Source organism: Camelus dromedarius, chromosome 20 (assembly GCF_036321535.1).
Source record: "Camelus dromedarius isolate mCamDro1 chromosome 20, mCamDro1.pat, whole genome shotgun sequence".
Lineage (NCBI taxonomy): Eukaryota > Metazoa > Chordata > Mammalia > Artiodactyla > Camelidae > Camelus > Camelus dromedarius.
The window spans coordinates 7,245,151-7,267,505 of record NC_087455.1 but is presented as its reverse complement, the minus strand read 5'-3'; the positions used below and the strand labels follow the sequence as shown (position 1 = coordinate 7,267,505).

The following is a 22,355-nucleotide window of genomic DNA, read 5'->3' as shown; positions in this document are numbered from 1 at the left end:
GGAGGATGAGGTGGGGCCCACCATGCCCAGATCTCAGGGCAGGTGGCCCTCTGTGCAGGGCTGTTGGAAGATGCCTAGTGAGCTGAGACATGGCCCTACCATCCCGGGCGACACTGTTCAGTAGAAATTTCTGCAGGGATGGACATGTTCTGTAAATCCCTGCTCTTCAAAATGACAGCCAGCAGACACCTGTGGTCACTGAGCACTTGGACTGTGACTGTTGCAACACAAACTCTGATGAACTGAAATTGCTCTTTGAGTGGTCACATATGGCTCATGACTACGGCCTCTGACCACAATGACTGGCTCCAGGGACTCACAGCTGGTGGGGGAGCAGCCGCTGTCTCACGTGGCTGAACTGTAGGGTGAAGGATGACGGAGCGTTTAGTAGAGGCACAGGCAGAATCTAGGAGACATGGATAGAGGCAGACGAAGTCTAACCATAAAAATCTGGGAGATGGGCCCTTTAAGTTGAGCCGCGCTTTGCTGAAGGATGGGCCGGGGCTTCACCTGGTACAATTAGAGGGCAGTCAGGCAGAGGAGGCTGAGTGAGCCAATGCTTGGATGCAGAAGGAAGGAGGCTTCTGGAAACCTGTAGTATATCTGCTGAATGTCAGCCAAGGGCCAGGATTGTTGCTCAGCCTCTTAGTGGACAGTCTGTCTGTTTAACTGATCGACATTTGTGAGGATTACGTACAGAAAATCATCCCCAGTTACAGAAGGAAAGCTGAGCCTCCGAGGACTTAAAACCCGCTTGCTGGGGGTGCTGTGGGGGTTTGCAGTCAGGTCTGTCTAGTTCTGAAGCTTGCACTCTTGGGTCCCACACTGTAAGGTCTCCACTACTTTTAGGTGCATGAGTTGGTTAAGATCTGGTTACCTGCTGAGTCACTGGGAGGTCAGGGTGGCCAAGAGCCCTGGCTCTGGTGTTCTTCCTGCCACTGACCAGCTGTAAAAACCTAGGCAAGACCGCCCACTTGTTAAGGCTCTCTTTCCTCAAATGTAAAATGCACATCATAATAGGCCAGGCATTTTGGCTTTCCAAATATATATGTATATATATATATATTACCCTGAAAAATCTCATATTTGAAAAAAGATGCTCTAAAAATAACAGGGCTTATGGGAAAACTAGAGTCAGGGACAGGCAAAACTCAAACCATGCCATTTTTAGCCACAGGATTGACAAAAACAAAAACAAAAACAATCCTGTTTAAAATGCTAACAAAAATTAAAAAGAAAAAGACGTAATGGATCCATCCTGAAGAAGAGCTGCAGTGAGTGGGAAGGGCAGGGTAGGCTGATGGGGGATGGAGCAGGGAAGGGCTGAGGATGCTGAGTTAGGGAGACAAGGGCCAGATGTGCAACGAGAAGGCAAAATTGCAGACGTCACTTTGAAGGCAGAGCTGCCGGCCAGTCTGAGGGGAGAGGAGGCACGTGGGCTGATGGGCGTCGTTCCTGTGTTTCTGCCGCCTGACGCCTGCAGTTGCATTTGTAGGCGCTACATTCACCTGTAGTTTGATGGCACAAGGCAGTGACGTGCTGGGGAAACTGCAGAGCAACCAGTGCAGCCTCAGCATTGCAGCCGCCAGGCTGCCTGACCACCATGTGTTCAAACCACTTTGTGCTGCAGAAATGCACGTGATTGCAGAGCAGGCGGGACTGAGCTCACGGGCAGTGAACATGACATGAGGCCATCTAGCACATGGCTGGGCTCTGGGTATGCAGAGCTCAGTAAACATCTGCTGGTAATAAAAACGTGATAATAAGTGCCAGATTTCCACAGTCCCCTTTCAGACCCACAAAGGTACGATGGGCACTTGTCCAGGGCTGCTGGTCTGGGGCTAAGGCTTCGACTGGCCCCACACTCTTCACACACGGAGGCCCAGGGCTTGCGTGGCACAGAGAGCATCTCACTGGACCCCTCCTGCACCTGGCATGGTCAGAGCTTCCACTACTGGATGCACACTCTGCTTAACTCTGCGTTGTTTTTGAGATCTTAAAAGAATTTCTTTTTCCTGCCCTTTTCCCAGGCCAAGAATTCACCACAACAGGTCAGAAAAGATTCGAACAAACTGGTTTCCAAAACACGCTCTCTGGAATGTACAACCCCGTCGTGTTCTCAGCCTCAGGAGCCAGTCTGACTGAAGTCCACCTCTTCTGTCTTCTTGCCTGTGACCATGATTCCTGCTGCGATGGCTTCATCCTCACGCAGATCCAAGGAGGTAATGGGATAGCGAGGGCCGGGGCCCTCCTCTTCCACAGCCTGAGGTCTACAAAGTTTAGGGGAAGGTGTAGGGCTCCCCAGACCTCTTCTTCTCATAGTCCTCCAGCTCACGGCACAGTCACACAGTGGTGGAATGGAGATTTGGGCCCAGGTGTATCTTCAATAGCGTCTCACCGCTACCTCTGAAGCCTAGACAAGCCGCACTTGGTCAAGAAATGCTAGTTCATTCTCATCGCGCAGGATCATTTATTCAGTCATTATCTGTTGGGCGCCTACTGTATGCCAGGTCCTGGGATCCACAGGACTGGAAGTTTCAGTTGTCTGTCAACAGTGAGGCTGGACTTCTGTTTATAAAAATAAATCCATGTCTTTGGCTGTGTAGGCTCGTGGTTGAGAAGGCACTTAGGTCAGACAGACCTGGGTTCTAGTCGTCACTCAGTCAGTTTCCGTCTGTGCAGTCTTGGACAAGTTTCCAAAACGAAGTTGTAGTTCCTTTATCCATAAAAGAGCAAGAACAGTAATTCCTATCTGACCCCTCGTTATAAAGATAACGGGTACTAAGCACTGACTTGGGTTTGGCTCCTGCCGTGCTATTAACTTAGTGATGGAGGGACTTACCTGTGACCAGCTACGTGACCGGCAGCATTCAGCTTAGAGAGAACTCTGAAGATTAAAAAACACTGAAGTCGTTTTATCTACCTTGTTATGACCCTCACTTACAGTCAACTATAAATTTTAGTTGATCACGTTACCTGTGCAAGCCAGTGTTTGAGATATTGAGATACTAAGAAGAGATGAAAGGAGCTCAGAGCGTGGCTGGGGAGGCAAGCGCACCATGAAAAGACCTTGGCCTCCCCTCCTTCATCTGTGCTGTCATCGAGCAAATGTGTACGGAGCCTGCCGTGCACCAGGCGCTGTAAACAAGGCGCCATGAGTGTCTAAGACGGAGGAGACTTGAGTGCAGAGGAGGGAGGTACCCAGGGCACTTGGTGATCATGGAGGGCTTTCTGGAAGAGGCGAGACCTGGGCCAGGCTCTGTGGGAGGGGTGGTGTTTAGGTGACAGGAGAGGAGAGAGTGTCTGGTCAGAGTGGGTGTCCCTGTGAGCTGAGCCTGAATCGGGGAGAACTCACATTCTGGAGAGTACCAGCCATGACACCGGACTTAGCAGTAAGCAGGTATCTTTCAGGCTCCCGCCATCCACTGCACCTGGGGCTCAACGCCAACACCCGTACATCCTTCCCTCCAGGCTCAGAAGTGGAGGGTCCCTCCTGAGAGGCTGAACCCTGCCTCGTGGGGGCGAGAGCCTGTTGCCTCCATCTCCTCAGGGTCTTGATCCTTCGCTCCTGTTCTCCACCCTGACACCAGCCAGGGCCCTGCCCTGTGTGCCCCTCTGCATGGTCCAGAGCCTTCAACTCTCTCCCTCCTGAACAGACAGGAAAGCATAACACAGCAGGGCTCCGGGTCGAGTTCTCTCCTTTTCCGCCACAGCAGACCCTGCAGCCGGATGCTCTGTGCTTCCCCTGCTCACAGTCACCACGGGCCCCTCCCCGTCCTCCCCCCTCCCCAGCCTGGTTGTCTCCAGCAGCCGGCACTGTGGACCGCTCCCCAGGGCTTTAAACACTCTCCTCCATGCCTCCCAAGACCCGCTGCTCCTCCCCTCCTCAGCCCATTCCTTCCCCTGCAGCCTCTGGAGCACAGGCCAAGGCCTTGACTGTCGCGTGCGTCTAAATGAACAGTTTTTACCCTAAACATCCCGTCGTGGGGAAGGACACCCAAACCGTCAACCTAAGAATCATGCTGAATTGTCCCACAACCATCCTTCCCCTCTGCTGAACTGTCACCTCCGTTTCTTGTTGCTACTTTCTTACCGATTGTGGGATCAAGATTTAGTCCGCCTCCACCCCCGCTGTCTGCACTCAGACCTGTATAATTTCTTCCTGGCGCCATCCTTCCAGTGGCATTGGCTCACTTCGTGTCTCAGGGTCACTGTTTTTCAAACTTTTTCGTCATTAGGACATTTGTTACGGAGAGCTGTGATCAGCGGTCTTTGATGTGACTGTTGTAAAAAGATTAGGACTGGCTGAAGGCTCAGATGATGGGCAGCATATTTGAGCACTAAGGTATTTTTTAAATTAAGGTGTAGACTTTGTTTCTTTAGACATAGTGCTGTAATTGCACATTTAGTAGACGACAGTATAGTATGAACGCAAGTTTTATATGCATCAGGAAACCAAAAAATCTGTGGGACTCATTTTATTCCAATATTCGCTTTATCGTGGTGGTCTGGACCCAAACCTGCAATGGCTCTGAGGGGTGTCTGTCTATGTCTGTATGTCTGCCTATATTCAGGAACACTGCAGTGCAAACCCAGGGTGCCTTCTGCCTTCTTTAAAAGAAATGTCTCTTCTGAGGACACAGTTCCCCCAGATGTTTGATTACTCACCAGACCATATGATTTTTCAAGTTGGAAAAGTTGATTTCACTTTCCTTAGGATCATATATAGAATAATTATTTTGTTCCATGGAGCAGTCAGCCCACACAGTCCTGTTTTCCATGACATTTCTGTCTAGCAGCTGGCTTGCTTTCCCTTCCCAGGGTGACCTGTGATCTGTGAATTATGTTGAGCTGAACAACCAGCCACCTCACAATGCTGCGAGCTCAGCTTTCTTCGAGACACACATAAAACATCAGGCAGATGCTCCCCAGTCTCGTCTGACGGGCAGACGTGGAGTTTTAACTTACAAAGCTTTGGCTGGGTTTGCTGATGAGCAGGAACAGGATCCTAGCACATCCTTTTACTGCAGTCTGGAAAGTCATTTAATTTCTGGGAGATTCCCCCTCCTCCCCTGTCCCCTTCTTCCCTGCGACGTCCCAGCATCCTCCAAACTCCAACCCTTAAATGGCTTTGTTTCCACTGCTGAGAAAATTCATGAGGCTTCTGTACCTACATTTCATGAGGCTACTTGGAAGTGGGGTTCAGAGGCTCACGGGGGCATCATGGAAGCTGACTTCCTTCTGCAGCTGGCTCCCGCCTCTCAGACCCCCAGGGCTCTCACTGGCAAGTTGGCGCTAGCTGCAGAAGAGAGCTGCCTGCCTTCCTCTTCCCAGGTCTGGGAGTGGAGGGAGACATGCCCCACCTCTTGTTTAATTCCGTGATTCTGTCCTCTGGCTTGTTGCGGGGCGGCTGCGGGGCTCAGACCCTCTCTGGGCTCTCAGCGGGCTCTCGTGCACCCCCGCTTGCCTGTGCTCCGACTCAGTCCTGGCTGGCCGAGGCACTGGCTGCCTGCTGGTCATTCCTCTAGTTCTGAGCCACTAGCCCAACGATTCTCCCTTCTTGTGCCTCCAGTTCCCCGTCTGTGAAACCAAACGCTCTAACTCAGTCAGGGACTCTGGAATCTGGCTGTGTGCCAGCCTCATCTGGGTGCGACTCACGACGACTGATTCCCAAATGCCACCTCCCCCAAGCCGAGACCTATCAAGTCAGAAACTCTGTGGTTGGTGCCAAGGGACGAGCATTTTCAAATCTCTCTCTGTTTTTGATACAGTCACTCTAAGCACCCTGGTTTGAGAACCACCATGGTTATGGGTCTCTAAGTTTACTTCTTACAGAGATGCTACTGCTGCTGATAATGTTGATGATGGTGATGGCTTTTAACTACTCAGAGTAAAAGTGGGAGAGGAGAAGAACAAAATGTCAGGTTCATAAGCCAGACGCCCACGCGTCATCCACCTTGGGGAGATTTTGGTGAGATAAGCTTGAAGCTTATCCGGATTTGAACATGAATTAGGATGAGGAAGGGACTAGGGGCTGCGTGGTCTCTTTCCTTTTTCTTTTCTTTTCTTTTTTTCCAGGAGAATCTGAACAACTATACTGCCTAACAGGGTTATGTGTCCAAATAATACGTAAATTCTTTCATTTCTAAGTCTCAGTACATTCGGGCAATGTACTAACTTACGTGAGACTCCGTGTCCTGATCAGTGAGGTGGAGATGATAACGCTGGTGCGATCTAAGGGGGTTAGCGTACTTACCCTAGGAGCTGGCGCACCACAGCATCCGGAACATTGTGTTACCCATGTTTCTCTCACTAAAATCACTTTCAAACGCAGTTAGCTTGGGGTAGGTCTTTCTGCTACTAAGTAATGTCACAACATTAAGGCGGTTTTAATTTTTTAAAATTCACTTGGAAGATACATGCAAGACAAAATAGTCCGATGCCTTCCACCCACCAAACCTAGTAACAGATTTCTCTCTGTGCATCCCAGGGCTGTGGGCACACAGCCTCGGCTTGGACACGTCCAGAGACGAGGAGCTCATGCCCCAGCAGGGAAGCGTGCGCCACGGGGGCACAGCTCTTTGTAAATAGTTCTTCACTTTGAATCGAAATACTCCTTCCTGAGCTCCTTCCAGACTGATGACCTCTGTGTGTGTGTGTGTGTGTGTGTGAGAGAGAGAGAGAGAGAGAGAGAGAGAGAGAGAGAGAAGTGTGAGTCTGCTGTTTCTTTCTTTGAAGCCTCAAAAGAGAAAATGGGGACAGAGGATTCTGGCACTAAGACCCCGAGCGCCATCGGAGGTGTCACTGCCGCTGTCCCGGGGAGAAGGGCTCTCGTGGTGGAGGAGAGGGGCAGCAGGCATGGTGGCGGCTCTCTGCTTGGGAATTTGCCAGTAAACAACTGGAGAACTATCGGGGAAGAAGAACCCAGTTTAAAACCAGGCTCCTGAGTTCTGGTGTTCCTGTCCACTCCCGAGGAGCTGCTCCCCGTCTGCACCCTGCAAGCCTCTCAGGGCGCAGACATGAGTCTCCAGAGGGGCCCTGCTTGGTCCCCGTCACACTGACCTCTCCCCACTCTCGTGACTCTGCAGGTCCCATCGTCTGTGGGTTGCTGAGCTCTCCCAATGTCCTGCTTTGCCACGTCAGAGACTGGAGGGACCCTTCTCAAGCCCAAGCTGATGCCACATGCCCTGGTGTGACTTACGATCAGGATCGCGGCCAGGTGATGCTGCGTCTGGGAGGCCAGGAGTTCAAGGGTAAGTCTCTACCTTCTGCCCGCGTGTGTTCCTTCACGATTAATTGTCCTGACCCACAAGGTCTGCTAGACCACTAGGAGCCCTCTCCGTACCCTGAGGAATGCATCCTGAAAAGCCACTGAGTCAAAATGCTGCATGAAAAACACCCAGAGCATCTCAACAGCACTCGGCAAGACGCGCTGATGTAGCCCTGGGCTGCAGGTGCGCTGCGGGCGGCTGGCTCAGCTAGCGGCCATGCTGACCTCGGCCAGACTTGCTCAGGCATCTAGGGGTCGCCTGGCAGTTGGCCGATCTCGTCTGGCCTTGGCCAGGACGGCCTGGCCCTGCTTCACGTGTCTCTTGTTCTGAAGGAGCATGTTCTCTTGTGGGCAGAAGCAGGAGAGAACAAGGCGATGCCCCAGGCGATGAGGGCGAGCCTTGGATCTGCCGCTCTGTCGCCGTTGCCTTAGTGCGCTGGCCCGACTGACAATTCAGGTGGGGAAAAACTCCTTCCCGCTAGTGGCAGGAACTGCAAAGCCCCAGGAAAATATGTGGCTACCAGGAGAGGTGAAGAACTGGGGCCCAAAACGTGAGCTGTCCCCCAAGCCAGTGTCCCCAGGGCGTCTTTCCCTGTCTTAGAGTTAAGAAATTGCAGGCGGTAATGATCGCACTGCCCATTCTAATTACTGGGGCGCAAGGAACTGTGGGCCCCGTGACAGGGGCTCGATTGACTGAAATAACCATGGAGCTTTCTTCTTCCCCTGCTTTCTCTCAGAAGCTCTTCCACCCCTTTCCACGAACCATAAGCATTAGGTCTAGAAGGTACCTCTGAGAGCCTTTGCCCGCCCCTCATTTTACAGGGACGGGCGTTAGCATCCGCAGCCCCAGGTGGCCGGGCGGCAATCTCTTCGCCTCCCCCACCCGGTGGGCCTCTCCGCACATCTCCCTCAGGGAGGAGTGGGTGCCGCTGGGTCCTGAGCCGGGGCTGACCTCACCAGTGCTCGTCAGTGCGGTCAGGACCACAGGGCAGCCTCACCAGAAGCCCACTAGAAATATAAATTCTCAGGCCTCTTCTTAGACCAGGGAGGCCACAGGAATTCATTCTAATGGGCTGTCTGGATAATGCCAAGCCTGCTAAGTCTGTGAAGCACTGATTAGGGGGCCTGGAAGTTTTCTTCCGACCTGGAGAGCCTGAGGTTACAGTGAGAATAGGACCCAGCTGCTCCCTTCCCTCTCCTGGATCCAGTGTGAGGTTGGGGGAAGCCCGGCTCGTCTGCCTCCTCTCTGCTCTATTACCTGAACTCAAACTCTACGCCGTGTTTCCAGTCTGCCCTCTGAGCTGGGAGGCGTGAAGCATGTACTGATGTCAGCCAGATAGGGGAGGGGAGGGGACCGAGTGGAGGTCAAAGGAGACGTCTGGGGGGATCCCGTGGAAGGTTCCCTGTCTCTATGGGACAGGGTCTTCCAAGCGTTGGCAGAGACCGTGTCATGCCTCCTGGAGAAGTTGCCAAGCCCTGCTTCTCAGTGCACTGCAGCTCTTGCAATTCTGATGTCAGAGAGCTCAATTTCACCTCCTCCGGGAGCCCTCCCTGACTGCCCTGCGGTGCTTACTGCTTCCTCTTCTGCAGAGCTTTGCGCGTGCTCCGTGCATTGCGCTGTTAGTGCAGCGGGCGGTGTGCCGGAAGTGCACCTTTGCCTGTCTGCCTCCCTCACTGGCCCAGCTGAGAGTTTGCCTGTGAGGTTGAATCCCAGCTTTGGACACCAGCTGTGTGACCTCGAGCAAGTCAGTAAATACCTTCAGGCCTAATTGCTAGTGCCGTAGTGGCAGCTCCCCTCTCACGGGGTTGTTGTGAAGATGAAAAGAGAGGATAACCAGTAACAGCAGTAACAGAAAAGTCTTCCTTCGTGCTTACTGGGAACCAGGCAGGCGCTGCTCCAAGCTCTTGACCTGCACGAACTCATGAATCCTCGACACAGTGCTTTGAGGGAGACACTATTATTATCATTATCCCCATTTTACAGCTGAGGAAACTGAGGCACACAGAAGTGAGGTCTTCCCAAGGTCTCAGAGCTTCTGAGTAGAAGGGCTGGGGTCTGAAACCAGGCATTCTGGCTCCAAAGTGACATTCTTAACTGCTTCCCTACATTGGCACTTACAAATAATACACGTGTGGAACTTAGCAGAGCATCTGACACATAGTATGAATATTAGATGAAATTATTATCATTTTAAAGACCTATTATTGTTTTTTTGCTATATTTTAAGCCCTTGACTTTTTATATAATATATAATAAGAACTATGTCTTAGTAATTCCTGGAGTCTCACCATGGAACATAAAACCTGGCCTAGAGAACATGCATAATATCTGTGGAGTGCCTATTTACCAAAGCCTGGAAAAAATATTGCAGAATTTGGTGGAATTCCATGAGTATCAGTTTCTTTGGGGTAAATAAAAGCAAATAGCTTATTTATATGACGGATTGTAAACATATGGGATCCATTACTCTGAGAGGTAGCCCAGGGTGAAAATGAGCATTTGAAGGAAAACATTTGATCCATTCACGGGCAGTAAATCCAGAATGAATTGCTTAATACAGAGCATGTGCTTGGTAGGTGCCCAAGAAACCAAGAATATGCTCTTGTCTGGCCTCCCTGAGAAGGAGTGGTCAACAAAGGCTTTTGAGGTTTTTTTTTTCCAGGGCCTTGTGTGTCTGTGTATCTTTGGGGGTGTGGGCAAAGCTTTAAGAAGGGAACCTTTTGATGGAGATTTCAGGCAGCCTGATTTCATGATGTTCCAAATTGGAGGTTGCCTGGTTCATAGACTGATCAGGAGACCACTTCCAACTGGAAACAATAGGGTATAAATCCTTTTCCACAATAAGAGATCAGTCTTTAAGTACAGCAAATCCCCAAGAAAACAAACATAGTGATTTAAATTCTTATTAAAGTGTGAAGAACTGATAGATACCCTTTCCTAACAGCATGCTCAAGGCCGTACAAATAAACATCTTCTCTGCAGGTCTGACAGCCCTGGAAGGCGCACAGGACACCGTTACCAGTTTCCAGCAGGTTTATCTCTGGAAAGGTAAGCTCTGTGGTTGTGGGGGGTGGGGGTGGGGGGTAGGGGGCTGAGCAGGACACTGGTCACCAGAGACTGGCCTCACGGCTCACTCACAGGCACTCTACTCGCCAGAGAGCAAATGTAGAGATGTACTTTGAAGTGAGTGCTCTGTGTGGTGAGAAGGGCCTCCACTCTCATCAGATAAGATGCCACAGTGTAAAACAAAAGCTAAAAGTGTGGAAACTTAAGCAAGGAGGGAGGGAGGAAGCACTGGCTCCTGTGAGATCAAGTTCGCTGACCACAAGCTGCCCTTGTTAGGAGGATGGGAGCTCTGAGGCCCCCTGCAAACTAGGGGAGGCTTTTTTCCAAGGGCACTGGGGCACGGGGGCCTCCCTCCTCGAGGCAGGTGTGCTGTGGACTCATGCTTGGTGTGCCTGCTCCTGGGGGTGCACTTAACCGGTGGGGGCGCAGGTGAAATACACGCTCGGCGTCTCTATTCTGCTTGCTTTGTCCTCCTTTGAGTTTTCTAAACATTGATCAGGTGCCCACTCAGAGCCAGGGACTGAGAAAGGCATTAGGGATGGGTCTGAGCAACATGGTGAGAGGGACGAGTGAGGCGCAACTTTGATGGGTCAGGGGCTCCAGCCTCAGAAGGGAGCAGACAGGCAGGGACCGCTGCGTGTTATGGCCATAGGTGCTAGGTGCGGGCACAGGAAAGATCCGGCCCCTGTATCGCTGTTTCCCTCCTCTTCCTGTGATTCCTCCTCACTCATCTCCAGTCCCCTAAGAGATAGGACTGGTGACCTGTTTCTATGCCTGTGAAATAGTGGGAGAGAGCAGACTGTGGACTTAGAGTGTCTGGGTATGAATTCTGGTTCTGTTACTTCCCACCCATGTGACCTTGAACACATGGGTAACATGGCGTTAAAAATGGTGCCAACCTCATAGAGTTGTGTGAGCGTTGGCTCAGTCATGCCTGTAAAGTGCCTAGGACAGTGCCTGGTGCATCACCAGGGCTAATCAGTGGTACTGATGGTGGTGGAGATGATGATGGAGGAAGAGGAAGAAACGGAAGGGGGATGAAGGTGCCCATCATCACTTGCATTTTAAGGTGACATAATGGGGTTATATGCTTCTTTTCTCATTTAGTCATACCTACATTGTATATATGAGGGTTGGGTGACATTTTGTTTATTTTTCAGACAAAAAAAAAAGAGAGAGAGACTTGGAGAGGTTCAGTGAAATGCCCACAGGAGGTCCTGGGGTGGGACCCAGACACTAGCTCCAAGTCCAGTGATTTCCACCTATTGTTGTACAATATCCTGTAGCTTAAGATGCATACATGGAGTGTAACCTTTAAAATTGTGAATCACCGTATAGCACACTGTAACTCATGTGATGTTGTACATCAACAATTTAAAAAATACAATCAAAAAGAAAAAAGAAATTTCTGGTAAATGATTTGCTAGCTGGTGAAAAACTAAGGATTTGCTTCTCCCCAGGACATCTGCCCCACTAAACAGAAGCACCCAAGGACCTGCGTAAAACCCTGTTCCCCCTCGTGGAAGACCTGTTCCCGCCTTGGAAATTTTCTTTAATTTTTTCGAATTTCAATTCATCTACTTTTCACCTCCATGTTCTGGGAGAAGTTATTTCAATTCTCTGAGTTTCAGTTTTCTCAAGAGTAAAGTGGAAATGTTACTCTTTACCTTCACAGGGTGTCATAAAGACCAATATTTATAAACCTATTTCGTTAACTCTTTGCAAATGATAATACTTTCAGTATCAAGGACAATAATAGCCCTGCTATGGAGAGAGGTTGGCTGACATTCCATACAAGGCCAGGGAGCGCAGGCATAGGCCACTGGGTTGTTCCAGATCTTGTCTGAGCGCCTGGCTGTGGACCGCAGGGATTTCCCACAACTGTCATTACCATTTCGTTGACCAGAGGGATAGCTCCCCTTTTTCTTCCCAACATTAGAACAACAGTCTTTTTTTCTCTTAGATTCTGACATGGGGTCTCGGTCTGAGTCTATGGGATGCAGAAGAGACATGGAACCAAGGCCACCATCTCCAACAGAGACAGGTACTCACCCCCAAACCTTAGAATGTATTTGAGTGGCTGACCGTGGAGGTGACATGGTGATGCCAAGGGTCTAAGTGGTGAATGCACCCCTAACCCCACTCCATTCTACAGCCACGGACTGCCCTCTAAGCTTCCAACCCCACTATCCATTTCATAAACGTGGATGGCTCCTCGGATGGCCAGTGGGCACAGAAAGTAACGTGAAATGAGGGAGAAAGCATGCACAACAACAAATCCAGCAAAAAAAAAAAAAAAAACTATTTAAGAGCAAGTTTCATCTGACGGGGTCAGTGCCTTCATTTACGCAAACCCTGAAGAATGTAAGCAAAATGGAAGTGTTCTGGAATTGTTTAATGAATGAGATGTCTATGAGGGTCTCTTGAGAGAGAGTCATTTCAGGCAGTGGAAGATACCAATGCATACCTTCACAGGATGTAAATCCATCCGTGCGTGGTGTCTGAGGCTCCTCCATCCCCGGGAACTACGGTTGTTATTCCTTGGGTGGAGCGGAAAGTCAGAGAGAAAGAGAGAGGGAGGGGAGGGCAGGGAGAGAGGAGGCAGGTCAGCCTGTGGGCAGGGGTGATGAAGAAGCCTGTCTGCTGGGTGAAAGAATGGACACTGTAGCCACTCAATGTGTCCCTGATTGACATGCCACATCCGGGAGGAGCCAGGCGGGCCAGCGAGAGTGTAGGGTGCTGGGGGGAGGGGAGGCCCAAGGCAAACAGGAGAACCACACCTGCCCTGGGGCAGTTACGTTTGTGATCTCTGGTCCCCCACCTTAGCAGCACCTCTGAGGGGTAGCCAGGCTGCTCATGGCCTTGTAAACATGAATGTTTTCATGGTGCTTGAGAATATTCTGTAAAATCCATCATTATCCGCTGCTGCCAGGGTTGCATCTACAAAACTATCACATGATTCCCACAGGAAGGACCCCCTCTCCTCCCCTCACCAGGAGGGCTTCAGGGTGAATAGACAAAGCCCAGCTTGGGTCTCGCCTGCCCAGCTGATCACATTCCTGGACTTCAGAAGACAATGGCCCTGCGGGAAACCCTTCTGGTGGGCTCTTCTGCAGCGGGGCTCACTTACCTGTGCTCTGTTCTTCTGTGTCCCCGAGAAGGTCCCCTCTGAGTCAAAGCACAGCAAGGAATGTTCCCCTTTCTGCTTCTGGTGACTGCAGATACTCTGAGCATCTGAGACACAAAGAAAAGCCACAGAGAACCAACCCCCAGCTGGCAAGCCCCCTGTTGGCCTCCTTGCCTTCACGGGGAGTGTCAAGTTGTGAGAAAACACGTAGATAAAGGGTTCTTCCTGATGTGGGGTGTCAATCAGGGATGAACTGAGTGGCTACAGTATCCCTTCCTTCACCCAACAGACTTTTTTTTGTGTACGTGGGGCCCGCGGATGTTCCCAGAGGACGGAGGATTCCCACATAGCAGCCACTGTGTGACAGCCTGGCGAAGGCTGTGATGGAGACAAGTGTCAGGGCGATGGGAATGCAGGGAGGGAGGATGCTAGGTGACTTCTTGGAGGAGCCCAAAGGATCTGCCAGGCACTTCCAGAGAAGCCCTGGGAGAGGGAGTTCCAGGTGAGGGGAGCAGCCTGTGCAAAGGCTCTGAGGACAAAGTGATTCCAGGATCTTCAAGTGAGCCTTTAGGCTGGCTGTGCTGTTTTTCCTTTCTTACTCTGCTGTCTTAAGAGGTGGTCTGGGCTCTCCTGCCTTGTGCCAGGTGTGGCTCAGCACGCAAACGGGCCGCTGTACAACAGTGTGAGAGACGATCGCCCAAAGGGCGGGGCTGCCCCAAGGAGGCGGCGGGACACGGCCTCTGGGGCTCTGCTCGCACTGAACCTCTGGCCCTGCCAGATGCCCGTGAGGCTTTCATCCCCTTTGGTGGTGACTGTAGGTCAGGAAGTCCAGCCTTCCTGAGCCTGCTTCAAGGGGCATGGAGAGCAGGCTTCGGAGAGGATGCTCCAGTCCCAAGGCGACCTGGGAGTGTGCCCCTCACTCCAGAGATGCTGTAAACCTGCCCCAGTTCAGCTCCATGGTCGGCTCCACGCCCCCAGTGGAAGCCCTCTGGGAAGACCTGGGCCCTCATGAGGTGGAGAATTATCCCCCCACTCCTGGGCTGGGCTTCTGGGCCCCTCAGCACTGGAGAACCTCTTTATAGAGCCTCCGAACATCAGAGCAGGAGGATCAGTGTTGGTCCTTGAAGCACAGGAGGACCAGGTAGGGTAGGAGGAAGGCGGTACACGCTGGGTGGGCACAGGCAGGAGCCCTGGGCAGCGCGCAGTGCGGGGAGGAGCTGGAATCATCGGGTTTGCGAGCTCCTCGGGGGTGCATGGAGGCAATGGGAGAGGAAACGAGAAATGCAGGTAGAGCCTGGACCAGGAAGACAGCTTGGACTTCTGTCCCATGGGAGTGGAGCTCCCAGGAAGAGCCTTCAGTCAGAATCGCAGAGTCTGAAGACAGGAGGAAAGGCTGGGGGATGGGTAAGCCGGAGCTTTCAAGTCTGGGGCTGAGCCGAGCTAAACGCTGTCTTCATAGATGAGGAAGGTGGCCATTTAGGAGGAAGACAGAACTTCCACGTGGCTTCAGAAGACAGAAGGAGCATCAGTGGTTCAAAGTTACGGAGAGGCAGACTTGACTCCGCAACTTCCTAACCGTGGGGTGGGCTGCTGTGGTCAGCACAGGCGTGTCACATGAGTCTGTGGGGACGTTGGCCAGAAATATCATGGGGACAATCCTGCCTTGGGCGAAAAGCTGAACCAGATGGTTCCCAAGTTTTTTTCCAAACCAAGATTCTAAGATCTTGCAACTCCATGATTTTTAGGGCTGTGTGGGACCTTCTGAGCCTTTCCTGCCTGACTAGGCTCCCGGCCCTACTAACTGCAGACCTGCTCTGGCCACACATGGCCCCAAAATGAATGTGTGTGTGTGTGTGTGTGTGTGTGCGTGTGTTTGAGAGAGAGGGAGAGAGACAGACAGACAGAGACTGACCCACCATGGAGATAAAGGCAAAGGAAGTGGACTCACTCCCTCTTTTTCAGATCTGACCGCAGAGCTTTTCTCCCCTGTGGACCTTGACCAGGTCATTGTCAGCGGAAACCGATCCCTGCCCAGCAAGCAGCACCGGCTTTTCCGACATCTGTTTTCACGTCAACAGGCACATCTGTGGTGCCTTTCTCGTAAGTAGCCTTAGGCCTCAGCCTTCTTCTTCTCTGCCTTGTGGTCAGGCATCAGAGGCCTTAACAACTCTTGAGACATAGATAAAATCAAATTCAAGAGCATAACTTAGGCATCACTTGGTGTTGGTACCTTGAGTGATCCTGAAGAAAGACAGGACATGACCCAGATCTTCAAGATGCCAATGCTGTAGTTAATCTCTACTCTCCTCCCAGAACCTATTATCCATCCACCATCCATCCATCCATCCGTCCATCCATCTGTCCGTCCATTCATCCATCCATCTTTTACCCAGCAGACATGTGCTGTGTTGAGCATGTGCTGTGTTCTAGGCCTTGTGTTTGACCTTGGGGATGAGAAAATTTAAAAATGAATCAGCCTTACCCCTTTGCAGCAGGGAGCTCGCATGTACCAGCAGCAAAGTCTGACCCAGTGACAGCAGGGGAGCTGTTCACAGCGTCACCAAGCTCTCCGGCCCTGTGGCCTGTGGTCTGAGATCCTGACTGCCTCCGAGATGGTGCTGGGCAGATCCAGTGGAGTTTTACCCTCTCTCCTCCCATATTGCCGAGTTGACAGCTGACTCCTCACCCTCTCGGGCTCTGCCTTTATTCAGAGCCACACAGACTCCCTGTTCTACTCACGGCCCTCTCCCCAGCTAGCAGAACCCTGGTCTGTTTTTTTGGGCCTTCCAGACTGGACAGCCTTGACTGACCTGAGGCTCTGCCCTGCCTGGGAAGAACCCCTCTGGAGCATTTCTTCCCAGAAGATCCTGTAGAGGTACCCCTCCCCTGTGGGCCTCCCAAGGACTGATATGCAACTGCTCTCTTGCCTGTAGGCTGTGTCCAGAAGCCCTCTTTCTGTCAGCTGGCAGAGGTAACAGACAGTGCACCCTTGTACTTCACCTGCACCCTCTACCCAGAGGCCCAGGTGTGTGATGATGTCCTGGAGTCCAGTCCCCAGGGCTGCAGGCTGATCCTGCCCCACAGGCCCAGTGTCCTCTTCCGGAAGAAAGGTGAGCGCTTGGTGGGTCTTCAGTGGGCTGCGGGCTCTGTGGCTTTAGAAATATCCAGATCGGTTCACTTAAAAATAAATTTACCATGCTTCTTGTGGAGATGCAAAGGCACTCAGAAATGCATCATATTGGCTATAAACAATAATCTTACACTGGAATCCCACTGCTCATAGAACTCATGTCAAATGCACGTGTCAGTTGGAGTTCCAGTTGGCCGTATGTATGCTCTCAAAAATCTCACCAACTGTGGCTCCAACAAGATAGAGGTTGATTCTATTCTCTGAGGATATTGACGATACTATTGGGGGAGAGGGGGTGCTTCACCCCTCACAGTCTCCATTTCTACCCTGATGTTGCATTGTGTTGTTACTTACTGTTCCTTCTTGTTTGCTGGAGGCCTTTCTCAGGTAGCTGGTGACCCTTGATTTTCCACTTAAACGTAAGAGAGGGGCCCAGAAGCTGATTGGGAAGTGGAGCGTGTGGTGGGAGCTTGTTGACTTTGGGTTTCCCTGTAGGATAATCTATTGGGGCCACCCTTTGGGGAATCCCTCTTTTCACTATAGCTGGAATCTCGTCATATCTGGCCCAGAGTCATGAGCCTGGTTGCTTGTGGTTTGGATGCCAAATAAGGTTGAAAAGGAAAGAGTCTCCACAGTCACCATGTAGACTGACTTGAAAAATTCCCGTGGCTTCAGTGCGGTGCTCCTACCATTACTGCCCGACCTGGGGCACCTGGAGACCCTGCCCTTCTATGACGGGAAGGGGCCGTTGCTGGCCGTGGAAAAAAGAGAAGGGGATCTGAAGACTTAATTGCTTCTTAAAAAGACTTCCAGCCCTTTCTGCCTTAGCTCACTTTCCCAGGGCTGTTGATGCTTAAATCTGTTGGGATACCAGAAGATGTGTGGGGTTGCTTCTTGGTTCTTCCCACAGAAGGGTCGAGCATTCAGCTTCCTTAGGTTGATCAGCTCACTCTTTACCCCTCTGTGTTTCTCCTGGCTCCCCAAATTTTGTTGCTCTATCCTCTCTCCGACTCTTTCCTTGCTGGTGTACGCCTTTGGAAAAATCCCTTTACCAGTATTTTAGTGAGAGTTGGGATGGAAACAGAGTGTAAGTACAGGAGTTTAATATGCCATCTTTAATTGGAAGTTTTCAGTGTGATTCACGTACCTTTGTCCCCCTGATTTTGTGGTTACGATGCATCGCTCCCTAAATAATGTCATTTCTTTCTTCCTCTGTGTAGTTGTACTGCAAGAGAAAGTGAAGAATTTTTACACTCGCCTGCCATTCCAAAGGCTGACGGGGATCTCCATTAGAAACAAAGTGCCCATGTCCAGCAAATCCATCTCCAATGGGTAAGCTGCTTCCGTTGGCCCCCGCCTCACTGCCAATACTTTTATTAAGATCCTTCTATTTTCATAAAGAAAGTGGCAAAGTATCGATTAAAGGCACAAGCATGCAAAACTGTAAAACCCAAAGCAAAGGGTGAAAAAGTAATAAAGAGGTAACTCTATCTAGAAACCATGGTTGAGATCAGTGACTAATAGTCAACATAGCATTTAGCCGTGAACCTCCGGTCAGCTGGTGCCAAAGGGAAACATTGACCCCTGTTTCATCAATTAATACACATTATCCAGCATGGCAATGAACTTGACCAGCAAAGGCTCCCTGTGCTGCATTCAGAATCTGGAGAGCAAATAGAACTTTCAACAGGGCCATCAGCATATAAGGATTTTTGATTTCATTTATTATTTTAAAAATGTTTTTTGTTATTTATTTAATTAGCTGTAATTTAGTTATCATTGAAGGTGATGTTTCTCCCCACCCAGTCTGTGGATCTCATCCATCCGAACCACCAGGGGGACTTTTTACAAACCCCACTCCAGGGTCCTACCCTGGACCTACTGAATCTGCATTTCAGGGGGCTCAGGAATCTGAATTTGAACCAAGTTCCCCTGGTTATTCCTGTGTACGTTGGTGTCTGAGAGTCTTTGATCTATGAACTGTTGATCTATGAAATATTGCTGATTTATGAAACTATGTCATGTTGCTGGCATTAAGATCTGCTTTTGAAAATGGACATAAATAGACGATGTGGGAAAGTCAGTCTTGAGATCTGGCTGATGGGAAGCGGGAAGAGAAGGAGGGTTGGAAACAGGGACCAGAGTGACCCCCGTGCTGGGACAGGGGCTGCGGGAACAGAGCTTGCGTAGCTGGACTCAGGGGAGGGTGGTTCAGAGGTGAAACATGTCATCCAGGATAGAGCCTGGCAATGGGCCCCAAGAGAGGAAAGTGAAGTGGTGGGTGAGCAGGTGAACTGAGCTCTGGGAGAGGGAAATGGGGAGGCGGTCCACAGACATCCGGGCGGAGATGCGGCCAGCGTGGGCAAAGCTGCCCAGGAGATGGAGGCTTTATCCCCCAGATGGGACTTGGATTCGGGGGCGCCTAAGTCAGGGAAGGAGAAGAGCCGCAGAGCATGGCAGGGCCCCCGCACTGAAGGGGGATGAAGGGGCTGAGCGAGCTCTTGCAAGTCAGGAGGGGGCGATCTGCACTGGGACACGTGGTCAGGGCAGGGGCAACTCAGAGCTGACCCCAGGAGCATGGCTTGGGAGCCACCAAGTTCCTCCTGCCAGGACTGGCCCTATAACGGTGGGGTCCAGTAAGCACACTGAGTTATTAAACAAAGTAGGTCCAGAGAGAGCGAGCCTCGGTGCCCTGCCCCAGCCGACAGAGGTGCGCTCCTGAACTGTGAGGAGCCTGTGCTGTAAGTGGGTAGGGGAAGGTCAGGGGGGATCAAGCACAACTCTTTGCCGCTCAACAGGCACCTGGGTGGGTGGTTCCCGCTGTAACTCCCTCAAGTCCCCCACTTCTCTCCTTTCCTGGAGCCCAAAGCAGGGGCTTTCTCCCTGTGGGAGAGGATTGTGGGAGCACGTTCGGGAGCCTGGGGTGTCGTGGCTTGGAGCCTGGCACATAAGAGGCGTAGGATGTATGCTTGATGAATGACCGAGTGAATGATGAAGGCAGGATGGCAAGATGACATTCTTGAGAAAAGAGTAGAATTTTGTTTTCAGAGAGAACCTCAAAGCTAGGAATCCACCCCCACAGCCGTCGTACAGGGGAGGGAGGCTCCCAGAAGTGAGGAGGGCGGCCCTGCGGCCCCCAGCAGGCCTGGTCCAACGCAAACCCCCAGGCCTGCTCTTTCTCCCCTTCCGCCAGCTTCTTCGAGTGTGAGCGCCTGTGTGACGAGGACCCGTGCTGCACCGGCTTTGGCTTTCTGAACGTCTCCCAGTCAGAAGGTGACAATGATGACCGCTCCCTCTGGCCCGCATGCAGCACTTTACAGTCTAGGAAACACACCCACATCTACGGTCTTATCTAACCCTTGGCACGTCCTCATCCTCGTGGTGGGGGCAGGGGTAATCCTCATTCGCAGATGGGGAGTGGGGGCTGGGGGAGGGGAGCTGGCTGATAAACGTGGTTGCTGGGACACGGCTCGTGGTCCAGCACATGGTCAGCTTTACACAGCGCTTCCACTGACCGAAGTAGCCTTCCTCCCACTGCCCACTTAGCTGTCTTCTGCTCACCTTTCAAGACCTGGGTCAGGTAGCTTGGTGGGGTGAACTTTGCATCCGTCCATATATCTGTATTTGAAACTTGATTCTGTTCTTTACTAGATGTGTGGTCCTGGATACGTCCCTTAATCTCTCTGAGCCTCAGTTTCCTTATCTGCAAATAGGGATACAAATGCTACCCTCCTCCAGGGTTGTGTGAGGACCAAGTGGTGTGATGCAAACACAGCCCTGGCACAGCCCTGGGGGCATGATGGCCGCTTGACTAGGTCGGGCCGCCTCCACCCCTGTGCTTTTAGACCAGAGGCTTGTTAAGGTAGCGGGTTTTTCCTCAGTGGCCAAGCCCATCCCTGGAATATGATGGTGCGGCCCCAATGTCTGTTGAAGAAGGAGTTGGCAGAACTTCTCTCATTCAGTTAGAATCTTCCAGCATGATCATTTTCCTGGTCCTGACTATCTTTTGCTCCAGGAGGAGAGGTGACATGCATAACTCTAAACAGCTTGGGACTTCAGACGTGCAGTGAGGAAAATGGGGGAACCTGGCGCATTTTGGACTGTGGCTCTCCGGACACTGAGGTCCGCACCTATCCCTTCGGATGGTACCAGAGGCCCGGTAAGTGACCTGGCCTCAACAGCTACGTGGGCATCTTTAGTTGACGGTTTCTCAATCGCGTATCAGGATGATGTCCTGGGGCCAGGAAGTAGATTTAGTCAGGATTCACTGAATGTGAGCAACAGAGATAGATTCTAATTAACTTAAGCAGAAAAGGAATTTATTGGAAGTCTGCCTGCAGACGCAAAGGGAAGGTGACTGACTAGGCCTCAGCTGCATGCGTGTGTTTAGCAGGAATAAGCGGGCAGCCTCTTCAGCGTGGCCCATCCTCATCAGTTGGTGCCAAAGGATATGGGTGACTGTGTTCAAGCTTTCCATTTCAGGGAGAGAGCCTGGCCCAGTTTGGGCTGTGAGTCCAACCACTGCCAGAGGGTGGGGGTTTGGGTGAAGGGACAGCTTTATGGACAGTCCCTGTAAGACTATACACTCAGGGGAGAGGAGGAGCCTCAGAGTAAAGGTGCTGTCTCTGGACAGGGGAAACCAATAGCTGTGCACTCGGCCAGATTCCCGTGGTTTTCTTGTCTTGTCGATTAACCAGGACAGTGGAGCACCTGGCATCTTAAGGAGGGAAAGGGTCCCCAGTGTGTATCTGATGATGTACATGGAGTTAGGACTTCAGGGCAAGGCAGTGTTGGCCCCAAGTGTGTACTTCCCACATGCGTTCTGATTTTAGCCCAGTGCATTTTAGGAGCTCAATTTGAAATTGGTGAATGAATGAATGATCTACATGGTGTGATGGAGAAGCTTCTAGACTCAAATGAAGGGATATTATAATCTTTCCAACTCTGCCATCTACCGTAGGTTTGCCTTTAGGAAAGTCATACCACTCCCTCAGCTCCTCCACCAGGGAAACACTGAGGAGAGTCACTGGGGCCCTATCAGCGCTTACATTCTGGGTGTTTGTGGGTGTGGGTACACTTGGGGGACAGTAGGTGACTGCATGGAGCCTGGATGTCCTCCCCACTGTATGTCCTGGAAGCAAATTCAGAAAGATGTTCAAGATGCTAAGAGATAGACACCCCCTCTTAGCAGGAGTCCAGTGAAGAGGCTGAGCTGAGGTCAGTGCCTCCAGCCTCCCCCGTTAGTGGCCTTCTCCTCACTTTCAGAGTCAGTATAGGGTGGGTGCTGGCTCTGGCTGGCCCTTGCCTTGGAAACGAGTTACAGGATGTCTGATCTGGAGGAACCTTAGAGGTCTGTAACTTTGATTTCATGTTCCGCACGTCACCCACCACAACACTTTGCCCAAAGTAGGAAAGGAGAGGAGAGCTGACATTACTCACGTGCCCACCATGTGTCTGCGCATGGGCTGGGGCTTCTACGTGGGCTATATGACATTCTACTCGACGCCCCTATGAAGTGGACATTGTTTCCTCCATCTTAAGGTGAAGAGAGGGTGATGTAGAAAGCTGAAGTTGTTTGACCCAAACAACATAGCCAGCAAGATGCAGAGTCAGGTCACAAACTCAGCTCTGATGACTCCAAAATTCACTCTTCCCTTTTACCATGTTGCCTCCTGGCCAGTCTCCCGTATCCCATGAGTGACTGGAAGTGAAAATGTATAGACACCTTGTCTGACTGGTTTTCCCCCAACTCAACTCAGCT

The 22,355-nt window shown here is 51.3% G+C and overlaps 1 protein-coding gene across 2 annotated transcripts in view; it reads left to right on the top strand.

The window, feature by feature from the left end:
• TG (thyroglobulin) overlaps positions 1 to 22,355 on the top strand; it is a 203,803-nt gene that overhangs the window by 54,247 nt on the left and 127,201 nt on the right. For both annotated transcript variants that reach the window (XM_064476826.1, XM_064476825.1), the window contains 9 exons: positions 2,031 to 2,222; positions 7,089 to 7,253; positions 10,254 to 10,319; positions 12,301 to 12,381; positions 15,427 to 15,564; positions 16,398 to 16,574; positions 17,815 to 17,926; positions 19,788 to 19,867; positions 20,610 to 20,753. In XM_064476826.1, coding sequence (XP_064332896.1) covers positions 2,031 to 2,222; positions 7,089 to 7,253; positions 10,254 to 10,319; positions 12,301 to 12,381; positions 15,427 to 15,564; positions 16,398 to 16,574; positions 17,815 to 17,926; positions 19,788 to 19,867; positions 20,610 to 20,753 — 1,155 coding nt within the window. The remainder of the gene's footprint in view (positions 1 to 2,030; positions 2,223 to 7,088; positions 7,254 to 10,253; positions 10,320 to 12,300; positions 12,382 to 15,426; positions 15,565 to 16,397; positions 16,575 to 17,814; positions 17,927 to 19,787; positions 19,868 to 20,609; positions 20,754 to 22,355) is intronic.